The sequence below is a fragment of the Bufo bufo genome, chromosome 3, assembly GCF_905171765.1.
Source record: "Bufo bufo chromosome 3, aBufBuf1.1, whole genome shotgun sequence".
Lineage (NCBI taxonomy): Eukaryota > Metazoa > Chordata > Amphibia > Anura > Bufonidae > Bufo > Bufo bufo.
In genome coordinates, this window is record NC_053391.1 from 214,769,913 (window position 1) to 214,792,223 (window position 22,311).

Consider the following 22,311-nt stretch of genomic DNA (forward strand, 5'->3'; position numbering starts at 1 on the left):
TGTACAAGAAAGACAGTGAGCATAGCAAAATTATACATTTCTTGAAACTAATTAAAAAGATTAAAGTAACTCCAACTTTGATCATCATTTCGAGTTTAGCGCTACATATAAAGGCTCAGAATTTTTGCTTTACTCTTTACAACCATTAAGATGCATTTCTAAAATGCTACTGGTTGCCAGTTTCATCTCAGAATGAAGGGCCTCAAACACAGTTACGACCTCTTGTTAATCCGGCATCTGTACAGAACATGCCCAGTTACAGAGCATTGTTGGAGAAAAAAAAAAGTATTTACAACAAGAAAAAAAAAAAAAAAAAAAAAAAAAAAAGCATTACATTTCCCATAATATACTGCAGAGACCAAGATAAGCTCTAAATCGTACAAGGAGCCAAGTCCAGCAGTCATACAGCAAAGTGGCTGCCAATTTGCTCCACATTATACATAGATTTAAACTTTGATACAATGTTCAAAAGTGGAGTAACTCTAAGGAAGACCAAGTTGTTGTTTTTTTATTCTCTCAAATATACTAACAATTTCTATCTACTCATTTGCTGTTAAAGTAGGATAAAAATCAAGAATATTTAACCAGTTTCTTAATTTATTTTTCCTCGTCTTGGATGCAAGACAACAGCAACGATTGACAATCTGTTGTCAGAAATAATGCAATATGGATTTACGAACACGTAGAAGCTTCCTCATATATACATAGCAAAAAGTTACTGTTTTTAGGATCAAAGTTAAACTGTTTCCTTCACAAAATATATATCTATATACCAGAACCTTGAAGGAGAAGATCACCTAATGAAGCTAAGCACTCAAAGAAAAAAAAAAAATGGTAACAAAAACTTGGAAATGGAGAACTACTAGAAATGAATCGTTCAGAAACCACACTTAAACCTGTACCATGTTATCGCTGAAGTCAAGCTACAGAGCAGCCTGATCAAAAGAGAAGATGTTACAGAGAACTGCAAGTACTGGTCCAATCTTCCATAAAGAAATAGATTAACAAGCAACAACAACCATTGAGTCCGCTTATAGGTCTGTACAAAGAACGCTTGAGAATACCAAAATCAAAGGAACGGTCTTCAACTTTTCACAAAAACCTAATTGAGATTACGAATAGACTGTTCCTTCTGAAAGGAGTCTGTCGAGCTTCAAATTAAAAATATTTAAAAAAAAGTCAAGAAAAAAAAAAAAGGGACAATAAGTTTCCATCTTCTTTAAAAGAATGTTCATCTCTTCTGTACAAATTAGTTGGTCTAATACTGTCTAAAAGTTCCCACCTTCTCAATGAAGGTAGCCAACGTAGGCGAGAAGATATTCCAGGAACACTTAAATAGGTACTTAAAGTTATATCTCTACAGAAAACCGTCAAGTCCAGGGCATTCAAATCACTTTATATGCACCGGCTTCTCATCTGACTTTAGACGTTTTCTTCGAGGCTGTACAAAATCCTCATCTGAATCCTCTGTTACTTCACCATCATCCTCCTCTGGTTCAAACTCAGACAATGGTGGGAAGGTCCTGTCAGGATAGATTACTGGAAGTTTGTCCTCAAAGTATAAAGCCACAGCTTTTCCTGCTTGGGCCACTTCAGAGTCAATCTGTTGAACAAAGAAAATAAATTTCACCTTGGGTTATGCACAGACTTCTGCCAAGTTCGCATTGTTCGGAAATCTTACCTGCAGATTACATTCTTGTGTTTCTGCATAAACTTGAACAACTTTCATCATCTAAAAAGGACATTAGAGTCAAAAAAGGCAAAATGGTTTACTCTAAAGGTTTATACGAAGGGCTGTACTAGAAATCGAGGCCATAACAAAGACAAAAATAGTTATGACCAGGGTGCAAGTCAAAAATATTGGCTGAATCAAAAGGGATGCATACTTTTTGAATATGGTAGAGGAATTGTGCTGCAAAATCGCAGCAATCTATGCCGCCATGAGAGACTTGGGCACAGACACAATAAGATGGAAGGAATTCAGAATCAAAAGTCTATTTTGGGTTGAAAGAGTTATGCAATGACAGAAGTCCAAATTAATCAAAATCTTTGAATTTGTAATATCCTGGCTGATTTGAAAGTGCCAGATGTGTAAAAAGTGCTTGCTGTAAAACATTTCATCGGATACCCTCTCACTATATTGCCAGTCCAAACAATACCAGGACTGGACATTTTGTTATATCCTGTACAAAAACGGATTTCTAAACTACATGACATGGTACTGCACAGGCTAGAAAAGAAGCTGCCAAGTAAGATGTCCCGCTATATGAGATAAATAAATAATAAATATTCTCAAGGTAAGTGGGCACGCTTCACCCTTAATGAGCTTGTTCAGTAAGACATAAAGGGGCAGAATGGATTTAAGAGAGAATAGCATTATTTCAGGGAACCCCAGCCACTGGCATTACAATCCATACTAGGTGCTCGCTGGTCTGTTTCCCCATCCCAACACAAACAGTCAAAGACTCGCCGGTAATATGCCAGTGTTGAGGGGGCATTTTTGCCATTTCCTGTGTCGAAACCCGAACAGGAAGCAGAAGCCAGCAGGGACCTAGAAAACACTGGAACAGGAGCAGCAGAACATTGGTGATGCTGCTTTACTATTTTTAAAACCATTCTGTCCCTTATCTCAAGAACGTCAACCTGCCAAACAACCCCATTAACATCTATAACAAATTAGTATATAAAAAAAAAAGCACAACATACCAGCCCTCACTGCAAAATATAAGCAAATTTGCTTTATAAGCAGTTTTTCCTAACCTAACACTACACATTTTTATATGTATCCCACCTCTCCAATTCTTCTAAACATGAACATTTTATACTCTTCTCTAATAGGTGAGGCTCTTAGAGGTGGGGCCACCACTAATCAAACATTCATAGTCACCACTGTGGTTATAGCACAGAAGTCTATGGTGGGACAACGCTTTAAATAGGACAGAAGGCAGCAGGCGTAAAAGCGCACTGATGGAAGGAGAAGATTATTATTGTGCTTTGCTTTTGGTAGTTTTTGCAGCCTGCTGGTTCAGGGGAGGGAATGGTCATGGCAGCTAGAGGATCATCGCAATTGTGTCTCAATGGTTATAGTGGAGTTCCTCCTTTTTTATAGCTGCCACAGTATCCAAAGTGATTTATGACTGAGCAAAAACCGCTGGGAAATAAAACTAAAGACGTCTTTCTACTGAATGATGCCACTTACAGTTATTCAGTGTATTCATACATTATTAAAGTCATTTTAAAGTCAAATAAATGTGGAAGTTGCTATGGATGCTATATCTACACCATGCAGCGTGGCCTGTGTATTCACCTAATGCCTATTCCTATCTTTGGGAATATACTGATCAGAAGTAGGCCGTCACTGACAATGAAAAATAATGTGGCCAGTTACTTTACTTACTAATTGCCCCACCTGTTTTGCTGAAACCTTGTACAGAACTGCTCCAATACAAGCCAATGAGTCCAGGAGCTCATGAATATGAGGACTTATATGCATGTTCTGGGACTAGCATAGACCTGCTTTAAATTAAGTGAATTTGATGAGTCAAGTTCTTTCATTTCTATTGTTTTATAGCCTTGAGGACTGGTATATTGTTGTACTTCAACTAAATGAGCAGCGATGAGAATGCATGCATAGTTTCACACATGTATGTATTCCCCACTAAGGCTTCGTTCACATCACCGTTCTGGCTTTCCGTTCTCCTGCTCAGTCTAGGAGCAGGAGAACGGAAAGGACGGAAAAGGCACATAACTGACGCCAAACTGAGCCCTTAGGACCCCATAGATTATAATCGGGTCCGTTATGTTTCCGCTCAGAAGATGATTTTTAAGCGGAGACAAAAGTCCTGCATGCACAACTTTTGTCTCCGCTTAAAAATCATCTTCTGAGCTGAAACATAACGGACCCCATTATAGTCTATGGGGTCCTAAGGGCTCCGTTTGGCGTCAGTTATGTGCCTTTTCCGTTCTCCTGCTCCTAGACGGAGAAGGAGAACGGAAAGGCTGAACGGTGATGTGAACGTAGCCTAAGAGGGAAATTTCCATCAAGCACATTATGCTTGGGACTGACAGCCGAATATGGAATATGTACAGTCTATTCAACATAAGTGTAGAAACTAGGGGTGGGCGATATGGCCTAAAATCTATATTGCAATATAATTTTAAGCATGTGCGATATGCGATATATATTGCGATATATTGTTTTCTATATTTGGGGGGGCGTGTTTAAACTTTTTTAAACTTTTCATTTAATAACTAATTAGTCTCCTTAAGGGCTAGAACGTAGAACCCTCGTCATATTCACCCTAATAGAGCTCTATTAGGGTGAATAGGACTTTACACTCTCCCTGCTGCCCTGTGCTTTGTGCACACAGCAGCAGGGAGCTGATCCCCCTCCCCTAAACGGTGCCATCCACAGATCCCCCCCCTCCCCTAAACGGTGCCATCCCCAGATCCCCCCTCCCCTAAACGGTGCCATCCACAGACCCCCCCCCCTCCCCTAAACGGTGCCATCCCCAGATCCCCCCTCCCCTAAACGGTGCCATCCACAGACCCCCCCCTCCCCTAAACGGTGCCATCCACAGACCCCCCCCTCCCCTAAACGGTGCCATCCACAGACCCCCCCCCCTCCCCTAAACGGTGCCATCCACAGACCCCCCCCCTCCCCTAAACGGTGCCATCCACAGACCCCCCCCCCTCCCCTAAACGGTGCCATCCACAGACCCCCCCCTCCCCTAAACGGTGCCATCCACAGACCCCCCCCCCTCCCCTAAACGGTGCCATCCACAGACCCCCCCCCCTCCCCTAAACGGTGCCATCCACAGAACCCCCCCCTTCCCTAAACGGTGCCATCCACAGACCCCCCCACCCTGCCCTAAACGGTGCCATCCACAGACCCCCCCATCCCTCCCCTAAACGGTGCCATCCACAGATTCCCCCCTCCCCTAAACGGTGCCATCCACAGATTCCCCCCTCCCCTAAACGGTGCCATCCACAGATTCCCCCCTCCCCTAAACGGTGCCATCCACAGATTCCCCCCTCCCCTAAACGGTGCCATCCACAGATCCCCCCTCCCCCTCCCCTAAACGGTGCCATCCACAGATCCCCCCCCCCCTCCCCTAAACGGTGCCATCCACAGATCCCCCCCCCCCCTCCCCTAAACGGTGCCATCCACAGACCCCCCACCCTGCCCTAAACGGTGCCATCCACAGACCCCCCCCCCCCTCCCTCCCCTAAACGGTGCCATCCACAGATTCCCCCCTCCCCTAAACGGTGCCATCCACAGATCCCCCCCCCCCCTCCCCTAAACGGTGCCATCCACAGATCCCCCCCCCTCCCCTAAACGGTGCCATCCACAGATCCCCCCCCCCCTCCCCTAAACGGTGCCATCCACAGATCCCCCCCCCCTGCCCTAATCGGTGCCATCCACAGATCCCCCCCCCCCCCCTCCCCTAAACGGTGCCATCCACAGATCCCCCCCCCCCTCCCCTAAACGGTGCCATCCACAGATCCCCCCCCCCTGCCCTAATCGGTGCCATCCACAGATCCCCCCCCCCCCCCCCCCCCTCCCCTAAACGGTGCCATCCACAGATCCCCCCCCCTCACAGGAATACATTTAAAAACGAATCAGTAACTTTAACTTTATTCATTGGTGATCTCTTTACTGTATACCTTACTAGGTCTTAGCTCCGATAACAGCAGTCAGTGCGGGGGGGGGCGGCGCTCACTCACTGACGTCACGCGCCTGCGCCGCCTAGTGGGAGGAGCAGGCGCGTGACGTCAGTGAGTGAGCGCCGCCCGCCCGCACTGCCTGCTGTTATCGGAGCTAAGACCTAGTAAGGTATACAGTAAAGAGATCACCAATTAATAAAGTTAAAGTTACTGATTAGTTTTTAAATGTTCTACTGTCAGCGGCGTGGCCCTGTATATTCTAACCCCAGGCAAGCGTCCCTGTCACCATGGGAACGCCTGGGGGTTAGAATATACCATCGGATTTGAGTTTTCACGCGCTCACTGAGATCGTGAAAACTTATGATTTACTGTCAGTCCCTCCCCTCTTTGGTCATTGGTGGTCAGCGGCAGCCGCGCACAGTGGGGAGGGGAGGGACTCTCTCCTCCACTGTGCCCAGTGTGCCGGCTCAGGAGAAGATGGTGCGCGCAGAGAGCACGATCATATCGCGGTCCGGCGATATAGGCGATATGCTCAAAATCCATATCGTGGCACAAATTTATATCGCATATCGCCTATATCGTCTATATCGCCCACCCCTAGTAGAAACAGCAATAAATTTTTAAAAATGTATTTTCTAATAAAATTTCCTGCTAGAAATGATCATTAATACATGGGCACTGCGAACATAATCTTGGATACTTGCTATCTTTGGTCCTAACAGGAAGATCTGTGAGTCTATGGCCAGTTTTCCAATATCAATGTAATTTACTAAAGCAATGTTAAAATGACTGCTCCAAAAACACAAGAATTATCTGAAATACACTTAAAGGGAGTGTCATCGACTTTTCACTAATAAAACTACCAGCAATGGTCACCAGTATATGGCATGAGCATTCTCAACATGCCTGTATGTCATTTGGATGTTCAGTGACTGTCCAGGAAAATAACTTCTTTTCATATGCAAAGAGGATCCCATGTGTCTAAGCCTGCCTCTTTTCCCCCATTACCGCTCCTCCCCTCTCCCCTGACGTCTCAGTGATAAGTCTCTAAATCTCACACGGGTGCCCTCTCCTGCGCTTGCGGCACCTGCATGCTACATTGCCTTTTTGTGGGCTATTGCTCCAGAGATATGTTCTGTGGATGCACTTTGGATCCTAGTTGCACATGAATAGAAGTTATTTCTCCGGACATTCACTGAAAACCCAAAGTTGACTAAAGTAAATGTTGTGTAACATTTTAACTCCGTTATAATGGGGACACAGTGGGGGAGGGGAAGGGGGAGGTATAAGCAAAGTACAAGTGCCAAGAAAACTGTAGGAAGCCAATTAAATGGCAAACCGCTCTTATGTACATGTAATTCCCATATGGACATAAGATAATTAGACTCATAAATGGAAGTAAAGAAAAATCTAATAAAATGAAGGAGGTGCCAAATGAATCTTGGGGTTGACAATTTTAAGGGCACTGTGTGAAAGCAATTTAGAGAGAAACAGAAACTTATGTTAAAATATGAAGTGTAAGAAAATGAGAGACAATCAACATGCATTGTACAAAGCAGAGAAATCATATAAAATATGGTAAAATAAGACCAACATACCTCATTGAACCTTTCACAGTTCTTGAATATAAGCCTGACATCGGAAACAAAGTTTTCAGGTGTCTGGTAGTGTTGAGAGTGCTTTTTCTGCAGCTTCTTCTTCACTGTGGATAGATCCATGGGCTTCTTAATTATCTTGTAATAATTTGGTATCTGCAACAAAAAGAAAATGGTTAAATTTTGAAATACAAAATGGCTATAAAATATTAAAGAGGAGGCCTTTAACATTCATCATGTATCCACTATCCATATGATAGTTTACAAAGCTAGATTGTGGGAGAAGTAGAGAAATGGCTAGCAGCTGAACGAGCACTCGGCTGATAGTTATCGAAGGTGTATGAGCACCTTACGGCCACTTGCAGACTAGCATGAGCGGATTAGGTCCGGATGCGTTCAGTGAAAAATGTGCGATTTCGCAAGCAAGTTCATTCAGTTTTGCCTGCGATTATGTTCAGTTGCTCAGTTTTTATAGCGCAGGTGAAATGCGCATTGATGCATTTTTCACGCGCGTGACAGTTTGTAAACATTCAGTTTTCTATCTCTAAGCAACCATCCGTGAAAAAGCCCCATTCACTTCTATGGGGCCAGCATTGCATGAAAAACGCAGACTATAGAACATGCTGCGAATTTCACGCAACACACAAGTGATGAGTGAAAACCAATGCTCACGTACACAGACCCATTAAAATGAATGGGTCCGGATTCAGTGCGGGCGCAATGCGTTCGCATCACACATTGCACCCGCGCACAATACTCGCTCGTGTGAAAGGGGCCTAAAGTTTTGTTTTTTTGGGAATGATTTAAAAAGGCCACATGCAACCAACCCTAGAATCTGAGTAGGACTGGTTGCCTTCCATTGCAGAGCTGCCTAGGGAGGTGAGGGGTGGAGCCTCACTACGCACTACACTCTGGCACATTACATATTGGTGAGTTCTCCTGTCAGGCTGCTCAGCCATAACGGCATATCGTACGCAGAATTACATCAATACTATCTATTGCAGAGCAGTGCAGTGTGTAGTGAGGCTCCACTCCCTCTAGTCTGCGAAGACTATGTTGGAAACTTTACTCTACTCTTCTCACCCAATATCAGAGTCTGCCCTCACAAAATGCACAAGTTCCCACCAACACGCTCCAAAATCTTATGAAAAGTATCTCCAGAAGAGTGAAGGCCATTTTAGTAAACACCATATTAATATGGTTTTAAAATGGGATGTCCAACAAGCTCATAAGTGTCATGGTGAGGTGTCCACATACTTTTCCTAATAACTGGATTTTTGTACTCACCGTAAAATCCTTTTCTCGTAGGATGCATTGGGGGACACAGCACCATTGGTATTTGCCCATCTGCCACTAGGAGGCTGACACTAGAAGTCAAAAGTGTTGGCTCCTCCTATCTGGGCTATACCCACTGCAGATGCAGGAGCAAACCAGTAGGTAGAAAAAAGCAGTAGGAGCACAAGACAAAACTATAAGCCAACAAGTCCTAAACCAGAGAGGACCAACAGAAAAAACTAGCCACAGATGGCGGGATCTGTGTCGCCCAATGCATCCTACGAGAAAAGGATTTTAAGGAGAGTACAAAAATCCAGTTATCTCTTGAATGCATTGGGGGACACAGCACCATGGGACGTCCTAAAGCAGTCCACAAGGAGGGCAGAAAAACAGCCATGCAACGCAACTAACTCATGGCTGCTTGCAGAACCCTGCGACCCAAACTGGCATCAGCAGAAGCCAAGGAGTGGATGTGATAAAATTTGGAAAACATATGGACAGAGGCCCAGGTGGCGGCCTTGCAGACCTGGGAAGCTGAGGCCTGATGTCTAACCGCCCAAGAATCCCTGACCACCCTAGTGGAATAAGCGGTCAACCGAAAGGGAGGAACACAACATAGGCCTCCTTAACTGCCGACCTAATCCAATGGGATATGGTGGCCTTGGAAGCTTGCAGGCCCTTTGCGAGGACCCTCAGGGACCACAAAGAGGGAGTCCGACCGACGGAAGGACCCAGTCAACTGAAGATAGAGGCGAAGAGCCCTAACAACATCCAAACGGTGAAGAGAACGCTCCCTAGGATGAGAGGGGTTAGGACAGAAGGACAATCTCCTCATTAATATGGAATGAGGACACCACCTTAGGGAGAAAGGAAGGGACCGGACGCAGAACCACCTTATCCTGATAAAACACCAAGGAAGGGGATCTGCAAGAGAGCGCAGCAAGTTCAGAAACTCTGCGAATAGACGTAAGCGCCACAAGAAAGGCGACCTTAAACAAGACAAAGGAAAGAGAAATATCCTGTAAAGGCTTCAAAGGGAGAGACCTGAAGAGCGTCCAGAACAATGTTCAAGGCCCACGGTTCCACAGGAGGACGAAAAGGCGGAACGCGGTGAGCGACCAACTGCAGAAATGTTCTCACTTGGCGGCGAGAAGCCAGGGGTTTCTGGAAAAGAACAGATAGGGCCGAAATCTGACCCCTGAGAGACGCCAGCCGAAGGCCCTTGTCAAAGCCCGCCTTGAGGAAAGACAAGACTCTGGGAATAGAAAGGTAGATGGTGAAACTGAGCAGCCTCACACCAGGAAAAATAAGTCTTCCAGGTACGATGATGAATTCTGGAAGAATGGGGCTTGCGTGCGTGGAGCATAGTCTGGATAACAGACTCCCAGAGACCGCGGAACCTCAGTACCGCGGCCTCAACAGCCACGCCGTTAAACGCAGCTGATGTAAACTCTGATAGAGTAGCAGACCTTGGGAAAGGAGGTCGGGACGTAGAGGGAGACGCCACGGCGCGTCTGCGAGTAGGAACAGAAGATTCGTGTACCATGCTCGGCGAGGCCAGTCCAGGGCCATCATAATATCCGGAACCCGGGCCGACTTCAGGCGGGAAGGAGCGGAATGGGAGGAAAGAGGTACAAGAGACTGAACTGGGACCAAGGAAGGACCAGAGCATCCGAGGCCAGCGCCTGAGGGTCCAGGGACCTCGCGAAGTAACGCAGTACCTTGTGGTTGAGACGGGAGGTGAAAAGGTCTATGTCCGGCGTGCCCCAATGCTGACAGAGTCGAAGAAACACCTCTGGGTGGAGGGACCACTCGCCCGAGTCAGGGCTTTGGCGACTGAGTGAGTCTGCTGCCCAATTTTCGACCCCGGGAATGTGGACTGCGGAAAGGACCGGAACAAAGGACTTCACCCACCGAAGTATGTGTGAGACCCTCACACTTCTGGTGCCCCCCTGATGATTCAGGTACGCCCCCCGCAGTGGAGTTGTCCGTCTGGATTCGGACCGGAAGACCGGAGAGAAGGTGTGTCCAATGAGAGAGAGCCAGAAAAATCACCCTGAGCTCCAGAATATTGATGTGCAGGGAGCAGAGAGGGACCAGAAGACGGCTCCCCACACCGCCAGGCTGGCGTCCGTGAAGATCACCCGCCAACGAGGGGGAAGAAAAGACTTGCCCAGAGATAGGAGTGCGAGGTAGAAGCCACCAGCACAACTCCTTGCGGACGAGATGGGGAAGACGAACCAGACGGTCGAGGCCCAGCTGGGAATTGTCCCAGCTGGACAAGATCGCCAGCTGAAGGAGGCCTGGAGTGGAATTGTGCAAAGGGAATTGCCTCGAAAGAGGCAACCATCCGGCCCAAAACCCGCATGCACATCCGAAGAGGTAGAGGGGACGGCTTGTGAAGGCGAACAACTGCATCTCGGAGAGCCAACACTTTGTCCTGGGGAAGGAAAACTCGACAGAGGCAAGTGTCTAAGGTCATGCCCAGGAAATCCATTCTCTGGCGGGGAACCAGGGAGTACTTGGGATAGTTGACCAACCACCCGAACTGAGACAAAGACAGACAGGGTGATACGGAGGCTGGCCAGGTTGTCCTCCAGGGACGGAGCCTTCACCAACAGGTCGTCCAGGTAGGGAATCACTGCCACCCCCTGAGTGCGGAGGAGAGTGATAAGAGGGGCCAGGACCTTCGTGAAGACCCTCTGGGCGGATGCTAAGCCGAAGGGCAGAGCCACAAACTGGAAATGCAGAGAACCCACCGCAAAGTGAAGGAACCACTGATGGGCCACGGCAATGGGAATATGGAGGTATGCGTCCTGTATGTCGATGGACGACAAAAATTCGCCCTCCTTCAGGGAGGCAATCACTGATCTGAGCGACTCCATGCGTCGTCCACGCTTGCACACCACAACTCCTAAAAGTCGAGCAAGCGGCCCCCCACATGTGGTAAAGCGCAGTCATGCAGAAGAGGTTTTTGCAGACTCGGGCTTTGAAGGCTTGGGGCGAGAATGCCAGGAAGGCCTCCTCGACTTCTTGTCCGAGCGGGAGGAAGAATCCCGAAAGGAGCGAACATTTTTGGACCTTGAAGCCGCCAAGGGAGGGCAACGGCGACGAGGGCGGTTTAGGGGGAGGAGGGAGCTTTTTCCTCCCGTGGCCTCTGAAATAAGCTCCACTACAATAAGCTCCCAAATGGCTTTTCACCTTGAAAAGGGAGAGAGATCAGCGCCTTTTTGGAAGCCGCATCTGCCGCCCATGAACGGAGCCAGACCGTAGGGCGGATGGCCACAGAGTTAGCAGCCGCCCTGCTAGACCGGCGAGCCGATTCCATGGAGACATCACATAGGACCCGGGAAGCCTGGAGAAGCTGAGAGGCAAGAATGGAAACCTCACCTGGAGCAGAATCCGGCAGCGAACGGATGAGCTGCTTGGCCCAGACCACGCAGGCTTTGGTGACCCAGGAGGCGGCAAAAGCAGGCTGAACAGCGGAGAATGCCGCTACAAAAACAGCCTTAGTCAAGGAATCAATCTTCTTGTCAGCGGGATCTGACAAGGAAGCCGCATCAGCCACCTGAGGATCAACCAGGGGTGGGACTGACCAGAGGTTCACAGACTCTGCACTGGAAGGAAACAGAGCATCCGAACCATTAGAGGTCTGCAGGCGCCTATCAGGCTGACACCACTCCTTGGCCAGGAGTGCGTCGAGGTCCGGGTGGTTAGGAAAAACCAACACGGAACGCTTGGAACGGCGGAAGGACACAGAATCCTGAGAAGAGGAGGGAGTACCCTCCTGCACATGGAGAGCATCTCTAACCGCCTTAATGAGGTTCTGCATGGCCGCACATAAAGTAGAACTCTGCTCTGATACAGAATCGGAGTCAGAGGTGTGCCCAGGAGCGGCAGAAGACGAGACTTCGCCTGCCTCAGACTTGTCCAGGGAAAGACCAGAGGACGCCGAGGATGAGCTGAGATCACTCGAGGTCTTTTACGGGACCTGGTGTCAGAGCGGGGGCGAGGCCCTTCAGCAACATGGCCCCTGCGAGGGGCAGAGACTGCCGCAATTTGAGCAGGCAAGCGGTCCAGTGACTGCACCATGGACTGGGACAGGCTGGCAAGGTCACCTATGGCCTGGGACAGTGAGGCAGCCCAATCAGGAGGGACCGCCACTGCAGGGGGGGCCAGGGCGTCAGGAGGAGGGCATGGGAGCAGAACAGTGCGCGCAGAGCGAGTTAGGTTGCGGAGAAGGAAAAGCCTTATTGCACTTAAAAGCAAGCATAAAAAATAGCCACCCCAAAAGGCACCCGGGCTTTAGGGTCCGTACTAGCAGAGGACATAATGGCAAATTTAGACCAACTACAGAAAAGAAGTGTCTAGCCGGAGAGGCTATCCTACCAGGCCCCCAGGTGCTGTGCCCCACGATGCGCAGAAGCAGCAAAGGGGGAAATGGGAACACTCCAAATGGCGATCAGGCCCTGAGCTGCAAGATAGAGCCGCCTCTTCTCAGCAGCAGAAGATACAGCCCCTCCACAGGGAAAAAAAAAACGCTTAGCAGTGATAGGAGTCAAGCAGGAGGTCCCTCCCAGTGAGAGGAGGAGTCGGGCCGCAGCCCGGTAAGAAAAAGGGGCGGAGCCAAGTCACGGCCTAGCAGGCCGAAAAGGAGCTCCGGCGGCCGCGCACAGAAACTGGAGGGAGCTGGAAAGATGCGAATCCCAGCTGGGGGAGACATGACGCCCCGGGAGACCACCAGAAAGAGGTGGAACCGACCAGGAGGCACGATTGCAGGCCCTTATGTCCAGCTACATGCGTCCCTGAATGGAAGAGTCCCCTTCAGTTACTACACCACAGTTACTACACCAGGAGCCCCATGAACAGACGCCCTGGCTAAGGTAGTATGGGATCAGTGGCTCAGAGGGGGGAGAGAGCTGTACTTACCATCTGACGTCTTTAGGCGCAGCAGGGTCACCCCATCAGCAGACTCAACACGGGCCCCGTGGGAATGCTGGCAAGCCACTGCAGAGGCAGTAAAGGGGACTGGGTGACCAGCGGTACCGAAGTACGCGCCCGCAGGGGGTGCAACTAAAGTGGCAGCCCACGATGGAGCACCCACCTGCAGCAGGAGAGAATCCTGCATAAAGAAGAAAAAAAAAAAAAAAAACACAAAGAAAAAATAAAACCACAAAATAGCAGCAAGACCTGCAGGAAAAAAGCAGGTCATGTCTGCCTATAGACACTAGAAAAAAAAAAAAAAATTTCTCCTGCATCTGCAGTGGGTATAGCCCAGATAGGAGGAGCCAACACTTTTTACTTCTAGTGTCAGCCTCCTAGTGGCAGCTGGGCATATACCCATGGTGCTGTGTCCCCCAATGCATTCAAGAGAAATAGTGTATTTTCTATGCATTGGTCAGCTTAGGTTTCCACTATATAACCGTTTAGTCCACTAAATAGATGTTTCAGTTCTGTCTAGGGTAGGGGTCTACCTTTTAGAGTTTCTCCAAGTTCATTATTTATTCATGGTGTTCACCTTTGCCTGTTGTGGTGGAGTTATTATAGAGGCCTATCACAAAGCTGAACAACCAGTTACCTAAATTCAGGCGTCATGTCAAAAATCAGCAAATTGTTAATTTTTCCACACCAAAAAAATTTCTGCTACATGTGAATGCCATTTTCAAAACCCTCTACTCGTCTATTTCAACACAATTTGCTGTGGATTTACAATGTGGAATCTGTAACGCAAATCCACATCTATGCTTATCTTACAAAGTAGAGCACCTCACAAGGCAACATAAGCAGTCACCCTTATAAAGGACATGGGTTTGAAGAGCTCCAGAAACCACTTTACATGAATATACATATGCATAATTAGAAAATTACATATTTAAAATCAGATTGTTATAATAAACTTCCTGGAGACTGTAATAATCTGACAGTTTTCTAGCAATGGACTCCCATTTATTTCAGTTTCAAAGCTCATACACTATCTAGTATTGGGACACACCTCTATCTCTGAATTTAGGTGTTTAATTCAGTGCCATTGCCGCAGGTGTATAAAATCCAGCACCTAGCCTTGCAGTCTGCCTTTCCAGACATTTGTGAAAGAATGGGTAGTCCTAAAGAGCTCACTGAATTCCAGCATGGCAGTGCAATAGGACGCCACCGTTGTAACAAGTCAGTTCATGGTCATCCCTGCTACACCATCAACTGTAAGTGGCATTATTACACTCAGTAACTCAGTCACGAAGTCACAGACCACATTAAGTTACAGAGTGGGGTGCTGGGGTGCACAGTACAAAAAAAGTTGCCAACGCTCGGCTGACTCAATAAATTGCAGAGCTCGAAACCTTCTCCGGTATTAATATCAGCACAAAAACTGAGCTCCAGGATCTTCAAGGCATGGGTTTCTATGGTCGGGCAGCTGAATGCAAGCCTTACATCACCTAGCACAATGCCAAGCATTGGATGGTGTGGTGTAATGCACAGTGCCATTGGACTCTGGAGCAGTGGAACAGGTTCTATGGAGTGACTAATCATACTTTTCTATTAGGCAGTCTGATGGACGTGTCTGGGTTTGGTGAATGCCAGGCGAACGTCACCTGCCTGACTGCACTATGCCAACAGTTAAGTTTGGTGGAGGAAAGAAAATGCAATGGGGTTATTTTTTTTGAAGGTTGGCATAGGCCGCTTACTTCCAGAGAAAGAAATTCTTAATGCTATAGTATAACAAGACATTTTGGACAAATGCATGCTTCCAACTTTGTGGGAATAGTTTTGGGGAAGACCCTTTTCTGTTCCAGCATGACTATGCCCCAGTGCACATAGCAAGGTGCATAAAGGTATGGTTGGGGAAGATTGGAGTGGAAGAACTTAACATAGAGCCCCGAACTTAACAACATCAAAGACGTCTGGAATTAACTAGAATGGAAATTGCGAGTCGAGACCCTCATTCAACATCAGTCCTCTGACCTCACAAAAGCTCTTCTGGATTCAAAGGGCAAAAATTCTCAGACACTATAAAATCTTGGAAAAAAGCCTTCCCAAAATATTTGACGTTCCATTCTAAATCTATAGGCATTCATATGGAGTTGACCTTTCCCCTCCATATTAATGCCTACGGATTTAGAATGGGATGCCACAAAAGCTCCTGTAGGTGTCCCAATACTTTTGTCAACATAATATAATCACATATAAAACAAATTTAGCGCATACATAGCAGTTGGTCCAGGATCACTTTCTATTTGCAATTAATTTGTGAATGTGCATGTATATTAATCATGCTGATTAGCACGGTGATCTGGAGACTTCAGAGCGATAAAGACCTCTGGCAATCTGTGGGATTCCATGAAGTCTTTATGACCGGTCAGGTTTTGGGGCTTGTACATTTTCATATTGTAAGCAGGCATTGTACTTACTGATGCAGGAACTGGTTCCTGAAACTCAATGCTGAGCTCATGGCAGTAGATATACAGTAGCAGTCGCTCACATTTCTGAAGAAAAGACACGTAAACGTTATATAGAAAATATTTTTCAATGCAATTTCAGTCATAAGAAAAATATCTTGTAATACATTCTAGATCTTTTAAAGGGAATCTGTCACTAGTAATTTACCAAATTTTTTTTTTCATGAATCATTGTTTAACAGAGTACCTTTTTTCCATCTGTCTTGTTCTTTTGATTGTCAGTCCTGTCATTTCTTCAAAAAATCGATTCTTATGATATGTAAATGACGCTGTAAGGAGCCCAGAGGGGCGTTCTTCTTTCTCCACGGTGCCCAGGAACGCCCCTCTGAAGTGAAGGGCGTTGTTGAGCACTTAGCCGCGCCTCTGGGAGGAGATTTAGATGAACTTGGAGGCGTTATTAATTTTCAAATTTTGCCGGCACGGCACTTCAGAGGGGCGTTCCTGGGCACCGTGGAGAAAGAAGAACGCCCCTCTGGGCTCCTTACAGCGTCATTTACATATCATAAGAATCGATTTTTTGAAGAAATGACAAGACGGACAATCAAAAGAACAAGACCGATGGAAAAAAGGTACTCTGTTAAACATGGATTCATGAAAAAAAAAAATTTGGTAAATTGCTAGTGACAGATTCCCTTTAATGTTTTTTTTTTATTTTTTTATTAGTGGTGTCAGGAAGACACTGGCACAGTAAACTATACAGTGGATGGAAGTACTGCTGCCCACCTGCCTCCCCACCACTCCATTCTGGCTCCTGGCTTCATACAGTGATCTTCTGGCCCCCGGCTTGTTTACTTCTGGCCGTGGTATAGACAGCACCGTTACAGTTAATGAAAGTGCCCCCTAGCGGCATGCCACTGCTGGGTCATATGCCACTAGGGCACACATTACTGCTGAGGCCATTCATTGGTTGCAATGGTACATGTGACGCTGTACGTACACAGTCCAGAAGTAAACAAGCTGGGGACTGAAAGATTCTTTCAAGAGGTACCATGTTAATTTAAATGGGTTACATAGTAATTTAAAAGAGCCAAAATCAAAGGACCTAGAGGGGGGAAGGGGAACATTGCACAAAACCAACTCAATAATGCTGACACCTCAAAAGGTATAGCCGTTTTATATTTCCCACAATGATCTTGCTCAGCAGAACAGCTAGATTACACAATGAAAGCACACGTACCATTTGGTCCACAGGATTCAAGCCTTGAACTGTCTTCCCTTTCTTGCTGTGTTGAGAGTTGTCACAATTGTACTCTACTTCAGGTTTGTTCAGGTCTCTACAGAACGTGCACATCCATTCACCACTATTCATAAAAGAAGAATAAAAAAAAACAAGCGTTAAAACACTGAAGTCAATGTTAGTGATTTTAACCCTCTAAAATGAAATGAGTGAACTCCGCTGTGAAAACTCGCACCTCATCCACATTCCACTGCCAATTTTCAGTTAAAGGGGTATATTGGTAAGATATGCCCCCAATGTCTGATAGGTAGGGGTCCTACCTGTGGGAGGCGCATCTATACTTAGAACGGAGCCCGCAAAGTTCTGAAGGTCACACCGCACATGCGCGGCCACCCTCATTTCTATGGGAACACTGGCGCAGTGCATCCTCTGCAGACCCAGAGGTGTGACATGCACCTAACAGACAATGGGGGCATATCCTAGCGATATGCTGCCAATGTCCAAGTGCCCAACTAATCTGGATGAAAACTCCACAGCATTTCTGTCAATTTTAGCAGCACCCTAAAAGCGTCAAATATTTTTTATCTACTACAGTGCAACTCTGTTCTCCAGCGCATAGCACTGACATTTTATGTCACAAGATGTGATTAGTAGGGAATCATGAGTACAACCCCACATGGTTTCCAAAGATGAGCACAACTCTCTAATTCATGGATTTTCAAAGGGAAAGATTTATTAGGACCGGCGTTCTGTGCTGCTATGCCACAATCTTGCCTGCAGCACTCATCCAGCACTTTATTTTTTTTATGCCCATTGGTAATTAAAATAACTTGTTTGAAGCAGATGCTGGAGATCTTCTACTTTTTATACATGCTGGAATCCGGAGCCAGGGTCCGACACTGCGGGCACCAGTGGACCTATACCAGATAGCCAGTCACTAGGAACTAATTATACCCAACTGAGGGATTGGAATGCTGCTTTTTGTGAATATTTTTAGAAAGGGGGCAAGGACACAAATGTTGACACAAATTGGGACTTGTACCATTTTTGACTTTACAACATATAAGCTTAAAGGGAACCTGTCACCGGGATTTTGGGTATAGAGCTGAGGACATGAGTTGCTAGATGGCCGCTAGCACATCCGCAATATCCAGTCCCCATAGCTCTGTGTGCTTTTATTGTATAAAAAAACCGATTTGATACATATGCAAATTAACATAAAAGAGTCATATCTTACTTGTGTGACCAGAGAAGAGTCATATTTTAAAGCTCTAATTCATCTCAGGTTAATTTGCATATGTATCAAATCGTTTTTTTTTACACAATAAAAGCACACAGAGCTATGGGGACTGGGTATTGCGGATGTGCTAGCGGCCATCTAGCAACCCATGTCCTCAGCTCTATACCCAAAATCCAGGTGACAGGTTCCCTTTAAAAGGGAATGTGTCACCAAGTTCTTTTATTGTCACAATGACTCGTTTCAGCACCAGCAGTGCCTTTGTCAAAGGAACGGCTGGTGCCGAAACGCGTCACAGAGTGACAATAAAAGAACTTGGAGTACAGGACCTGCTTTATTATTACTATTTTGATGATGGTAGATCGTGTTTTCACCAAATTACATATATACACACACACATACATACACGTGTCATATCTGTCACTGAAATCCAGGGATTTGATAAGGAGATGACTGCTGAAAAGGGATCTGAACAAATGTGATGTCTATTATTAGGCATAGGGTTGTTGCGGGTATCGAAATTTCGATACCCAATCGATACTTTTGTCCCGGTATCGATACGATACCGGGATTTCCGTTTTTTCGATACTGGGCTGCGCTTCTGCGCAGTCTAGTATCTCTGAACATGAGCGCGCTGCTATCGGCGCGCTCATGTTCTCTCTCAGCAGCACGGGGAGAAGGAAGCTGTCCTCCCTCCCCCTGTGCTGCTGCCGCTGCCACCAATGAGAAGAGAGGGGCGGAGGAGGGGCGGCAATGAGAAGAGAGGGGCGGAGGAGGGGCGGCAATGAGAAGAGAGGGGCGGCAATGAGAAGAGAGGGGCGGAGGAGGGGCGGGCGCACTGCGCCACCAATGATAGGATTACTATCGGAGCGATGGGAGGAGACATCAGCTTCACTAGTGGGCGTTCCTTTTCCCTGCGCTGCGATTGGACAGCGCTACAGCCAGGGAGAAGGAACGCCCACTAGTGAAGCTGATGTCTCCTCCCATCGCTCCGATAGTAATCAGCAGCATGTGGAGCAGGAGAGGAGACAGTAATGGGGCACTGCGGGCGAACGGAGCGGCGCCCAGGACTAAATGGTGAGTGCTGAGACATCGCTGGGCGCCGCTCTGTGTGGCCTAATAGTGAAAGTCTGGACTCATATACAGTAGTCAGTCTTTAACACATACAGGAGGCGGGTGCCGGCAGCAGAATCGCATTGCCGGCACCCTGCCCCTGACAGGGAGCTGCGATCAGCGGCAGTTAACTGCCGCTGATCTGCTAGTACCCGCCTCCTGTATAAAGGGGTAAAATCATTGGTGGTGCAGTGTGCCCCCCCCCCCCCCTCAATCCCCCCATCCCATTAAAATCATTGGTGGCACAGTGCGCCGGCCCCTCTCAACCCTCCAGTATTAAAATCATTGGTGGCAGTGGCCACAGGGACCTCTCCACTCCCCCTCATTGGTGGTGCAGTGGCAGCTTCTGATCGGAGCCCCAGCTGTGTAAGCCTGGGGCTCCGATCGGTTACCATGGCAGCCAGGACGCTACAGAAGCCCTGGTTGCCATGGTAACATCCCTGATGCTGTGTGCACAAAGCACAGAGCAGCAGGGACAGTGTGGAGTCCTATTCACCCTGATAGAGATCTATCAGGGTGAATAGGAAAAGGGATGAAAGATCCCAGGTTCTAGCCCCTAAGGGGGGAAATAGTTATTAAATAAAAAGTGAAAAAAAAAAAAAAACACTAAAATATGAAGTATAAATCACCCCCCTTTTTCCAATTTCACATATAAAATATATAAATAAACATATTACATCGCCACGTCAGAAAAGTCCAAACTATTAAAATATAAAAAAAAAATCTAGGTGGTGAATGCCGGAACAGAAAAAATAAAATAAAAACTGCGCGATTCGCCATTTTTAAAAATGAGGAATGCACGTGGCTTTTTTTGTTTATTTTTTTCGCGTGGTATCGAATGGTATCGAGTATCGCAATACTTTTTCATGGTATCGAAACCGAATCAAAAATTTGGTATCGCAACAACTCTAATTAGGCATAGGAGTCAGTGTCTAAACTGAAGGATTTTAGGATGCCGACATGGAAAACTAAGTATATCATCAAAAATTCATTAACATATGTGTAACATAAGACCTGGGATTTTTTATAAATTAGCAGTATTCAAGCTAATCTAGACAAGATTTTTTTTCATGCAGAAATCAGCAATGTTTGACAATACCTTGGAAAACTAAGCAGTGTTGGGACATGACATGTGAGGTGAAAAACCTTTGGGCACTTTTCACAACATAAGAGGTCTCCTCCATTTTGGCACACCGCACACCAGTCTTCATTTGGATCTTCATCTTTGTTTGTCCCATCACCACTGACTCCACCTCTTGGTGACCGATGCATAGAACTACGGACAGGCGATTTTCCATTTACGAGAGTACCATGGGAAGACTGTTCACAACTCCTGTTTCTGCTATTTAGCTCGGTCTTTACATGATTTTCCAGATTGGCCAAGGCTTCTAGATCACTTTCAAGGTGCAGCGTGGTGGTGAGCGGTGGGGTCAGGCTGCTCTCTGGACTGCTTAACTAGTAAAAGTATCAGAAATTAGTTACTATAACTACATACATCGACTTCTATAACAGAACTGCTAAAGATCTACCAGTTGGTGCACCCTTCACAAAAAAATTACTACATTCAACCAAACAGCAATGATATCAATAGATTTGTATTTAGGAAACTGTGCTCAATGGAACTGCTTAACAACCTCTCCACAATATGCGAGACCAGAGATGAGTAGTAAGAATGCCTCCTCATCCATGTCCTCATGACATAACCCTGGCCCCTAGGTATGCTCATCCCTTTAGTAATGTGGTGTGAACACACCGGACTTTCCCAGAGATTGGGACTTTAACCCTCTGCAGTCTAGTGATAATGGACAATGAATGTCACTACAGACTAGAAAACAAGAGAGAGTATAAAATCGATGTAAACTGCAACAGTTCATGATTTAGTTTTACATAAACCCGACAGTAAAACAAAAGTTAATTTGGAGTGCCATTAAAGGGGGGGGGGGGGGGGGGGGGGGGGGGGTCTTCCTCAGTGGTGATGGTAGCAAGCTAAGAAAGAGACCACTAAGGCCAAGGAACGGCCGCATCGGTCACATGTGTCTACAGCATGTCACCGCTGCAGGGAAATTAATAAAGACCATTGGGCACATTTGAAAATGAGCACTAGAACCAGTGGGAGATTTATTACGATATAATTTTTTATTTTATAATATTGCATTTCCTCCATTAGCTAAATAATTTCTTCAAGTACCAGAAACCACATTCATGAGGGTCTGTCATGTACAGTACTCCATTTTGAAAACCTATCCAGTGACACAGAAAAATATTTTCTTACTTTGCCATTAAAATTTGTAACTAAATACTGGTATAATAAATTCCAGTCAAATTTTGGGGCACACCTACTCATAGAAGTGGCTTGCATGAACTCTCTTCCTAACACACTCCAGAATAATAGAAAAGCGAAGGTAACCAAATAGTATTACAAATGGAACTACAGAGTGATCAAAAATGGTGATTGAAAAGCCAGCCAATATTTAACATTTTTGAAAGCAGCCACCCTTTGTCTTGATTCCAGCTTGGCACAGTCTTGCCATTCTCTCAAACATCTTGATATGGTAGCCACTGCAAAGAAGAAAGAACCGTGTGCTTCCAATTCATTCCAATAGATCTTTTTCTCTGGAGGTAACTGCATAAAACATCTGATTGGTGGGGGTGCCAGGTGTCAGACCTCCACTGATCTGATAGTAATGACATCTTGAGGATGTCAATATCGAGGTACTGGAAAAACTAACCACCTGACAGTTACATTAAAAAACCCTCCCAAAAATGTAACTTTTTAGTTTTAGATATTGAATTTAT

The 22,311-nt window shown here is 46.3% G+C and overlaps 1 protein-coding gene across 2 annotated transcripts in view; it reads right to left on the reverse strand.

Moving 5' to 3' along the window:
* Positions 1-1,173: 1,173 nt before the first annotated feature.
* The window catches only part of TRIM33 (tripartite motif containing 33), a 116,341-nt gene continuing 95,203 nt past the window's right edge, over positions 1,174-22,311 (reverse strand). Inside the window, exons 15-20 of one of the 2 annotated variants that reach the window (XM_040423921.1) lie at positions 20,615-20,970; positions 17,166-17,289; positions 15,941-16,015; positions 7,266-7,418; positions 1,682-1,732; positions 1,174-1,603 (exon numbers count right to left, since the gene is read on the reverse strand). In XM_040423921.1, coding sequence (XP_040279855.1) covers positions 1,391-1,603; positions 1,682-1,732; positions 7,266-7,418; positions 15,941-16,015; positions 17,166-17,289; positions 20,615-20,970 — 972 coding nt within the window. In that variant the 3' untranslated portion in view covers positions 1,174-1,390. The remainder of the gene's footprint in view (positions 1,604-1,681; positions 1,733-7,265; positions 7,419-15,940; positions 16,016-17,165; positions 17,290-20,614; positions 20,971-22,311) is intronic. The other variant, XM_040423922.1, reaches the window with a different exon arrangement.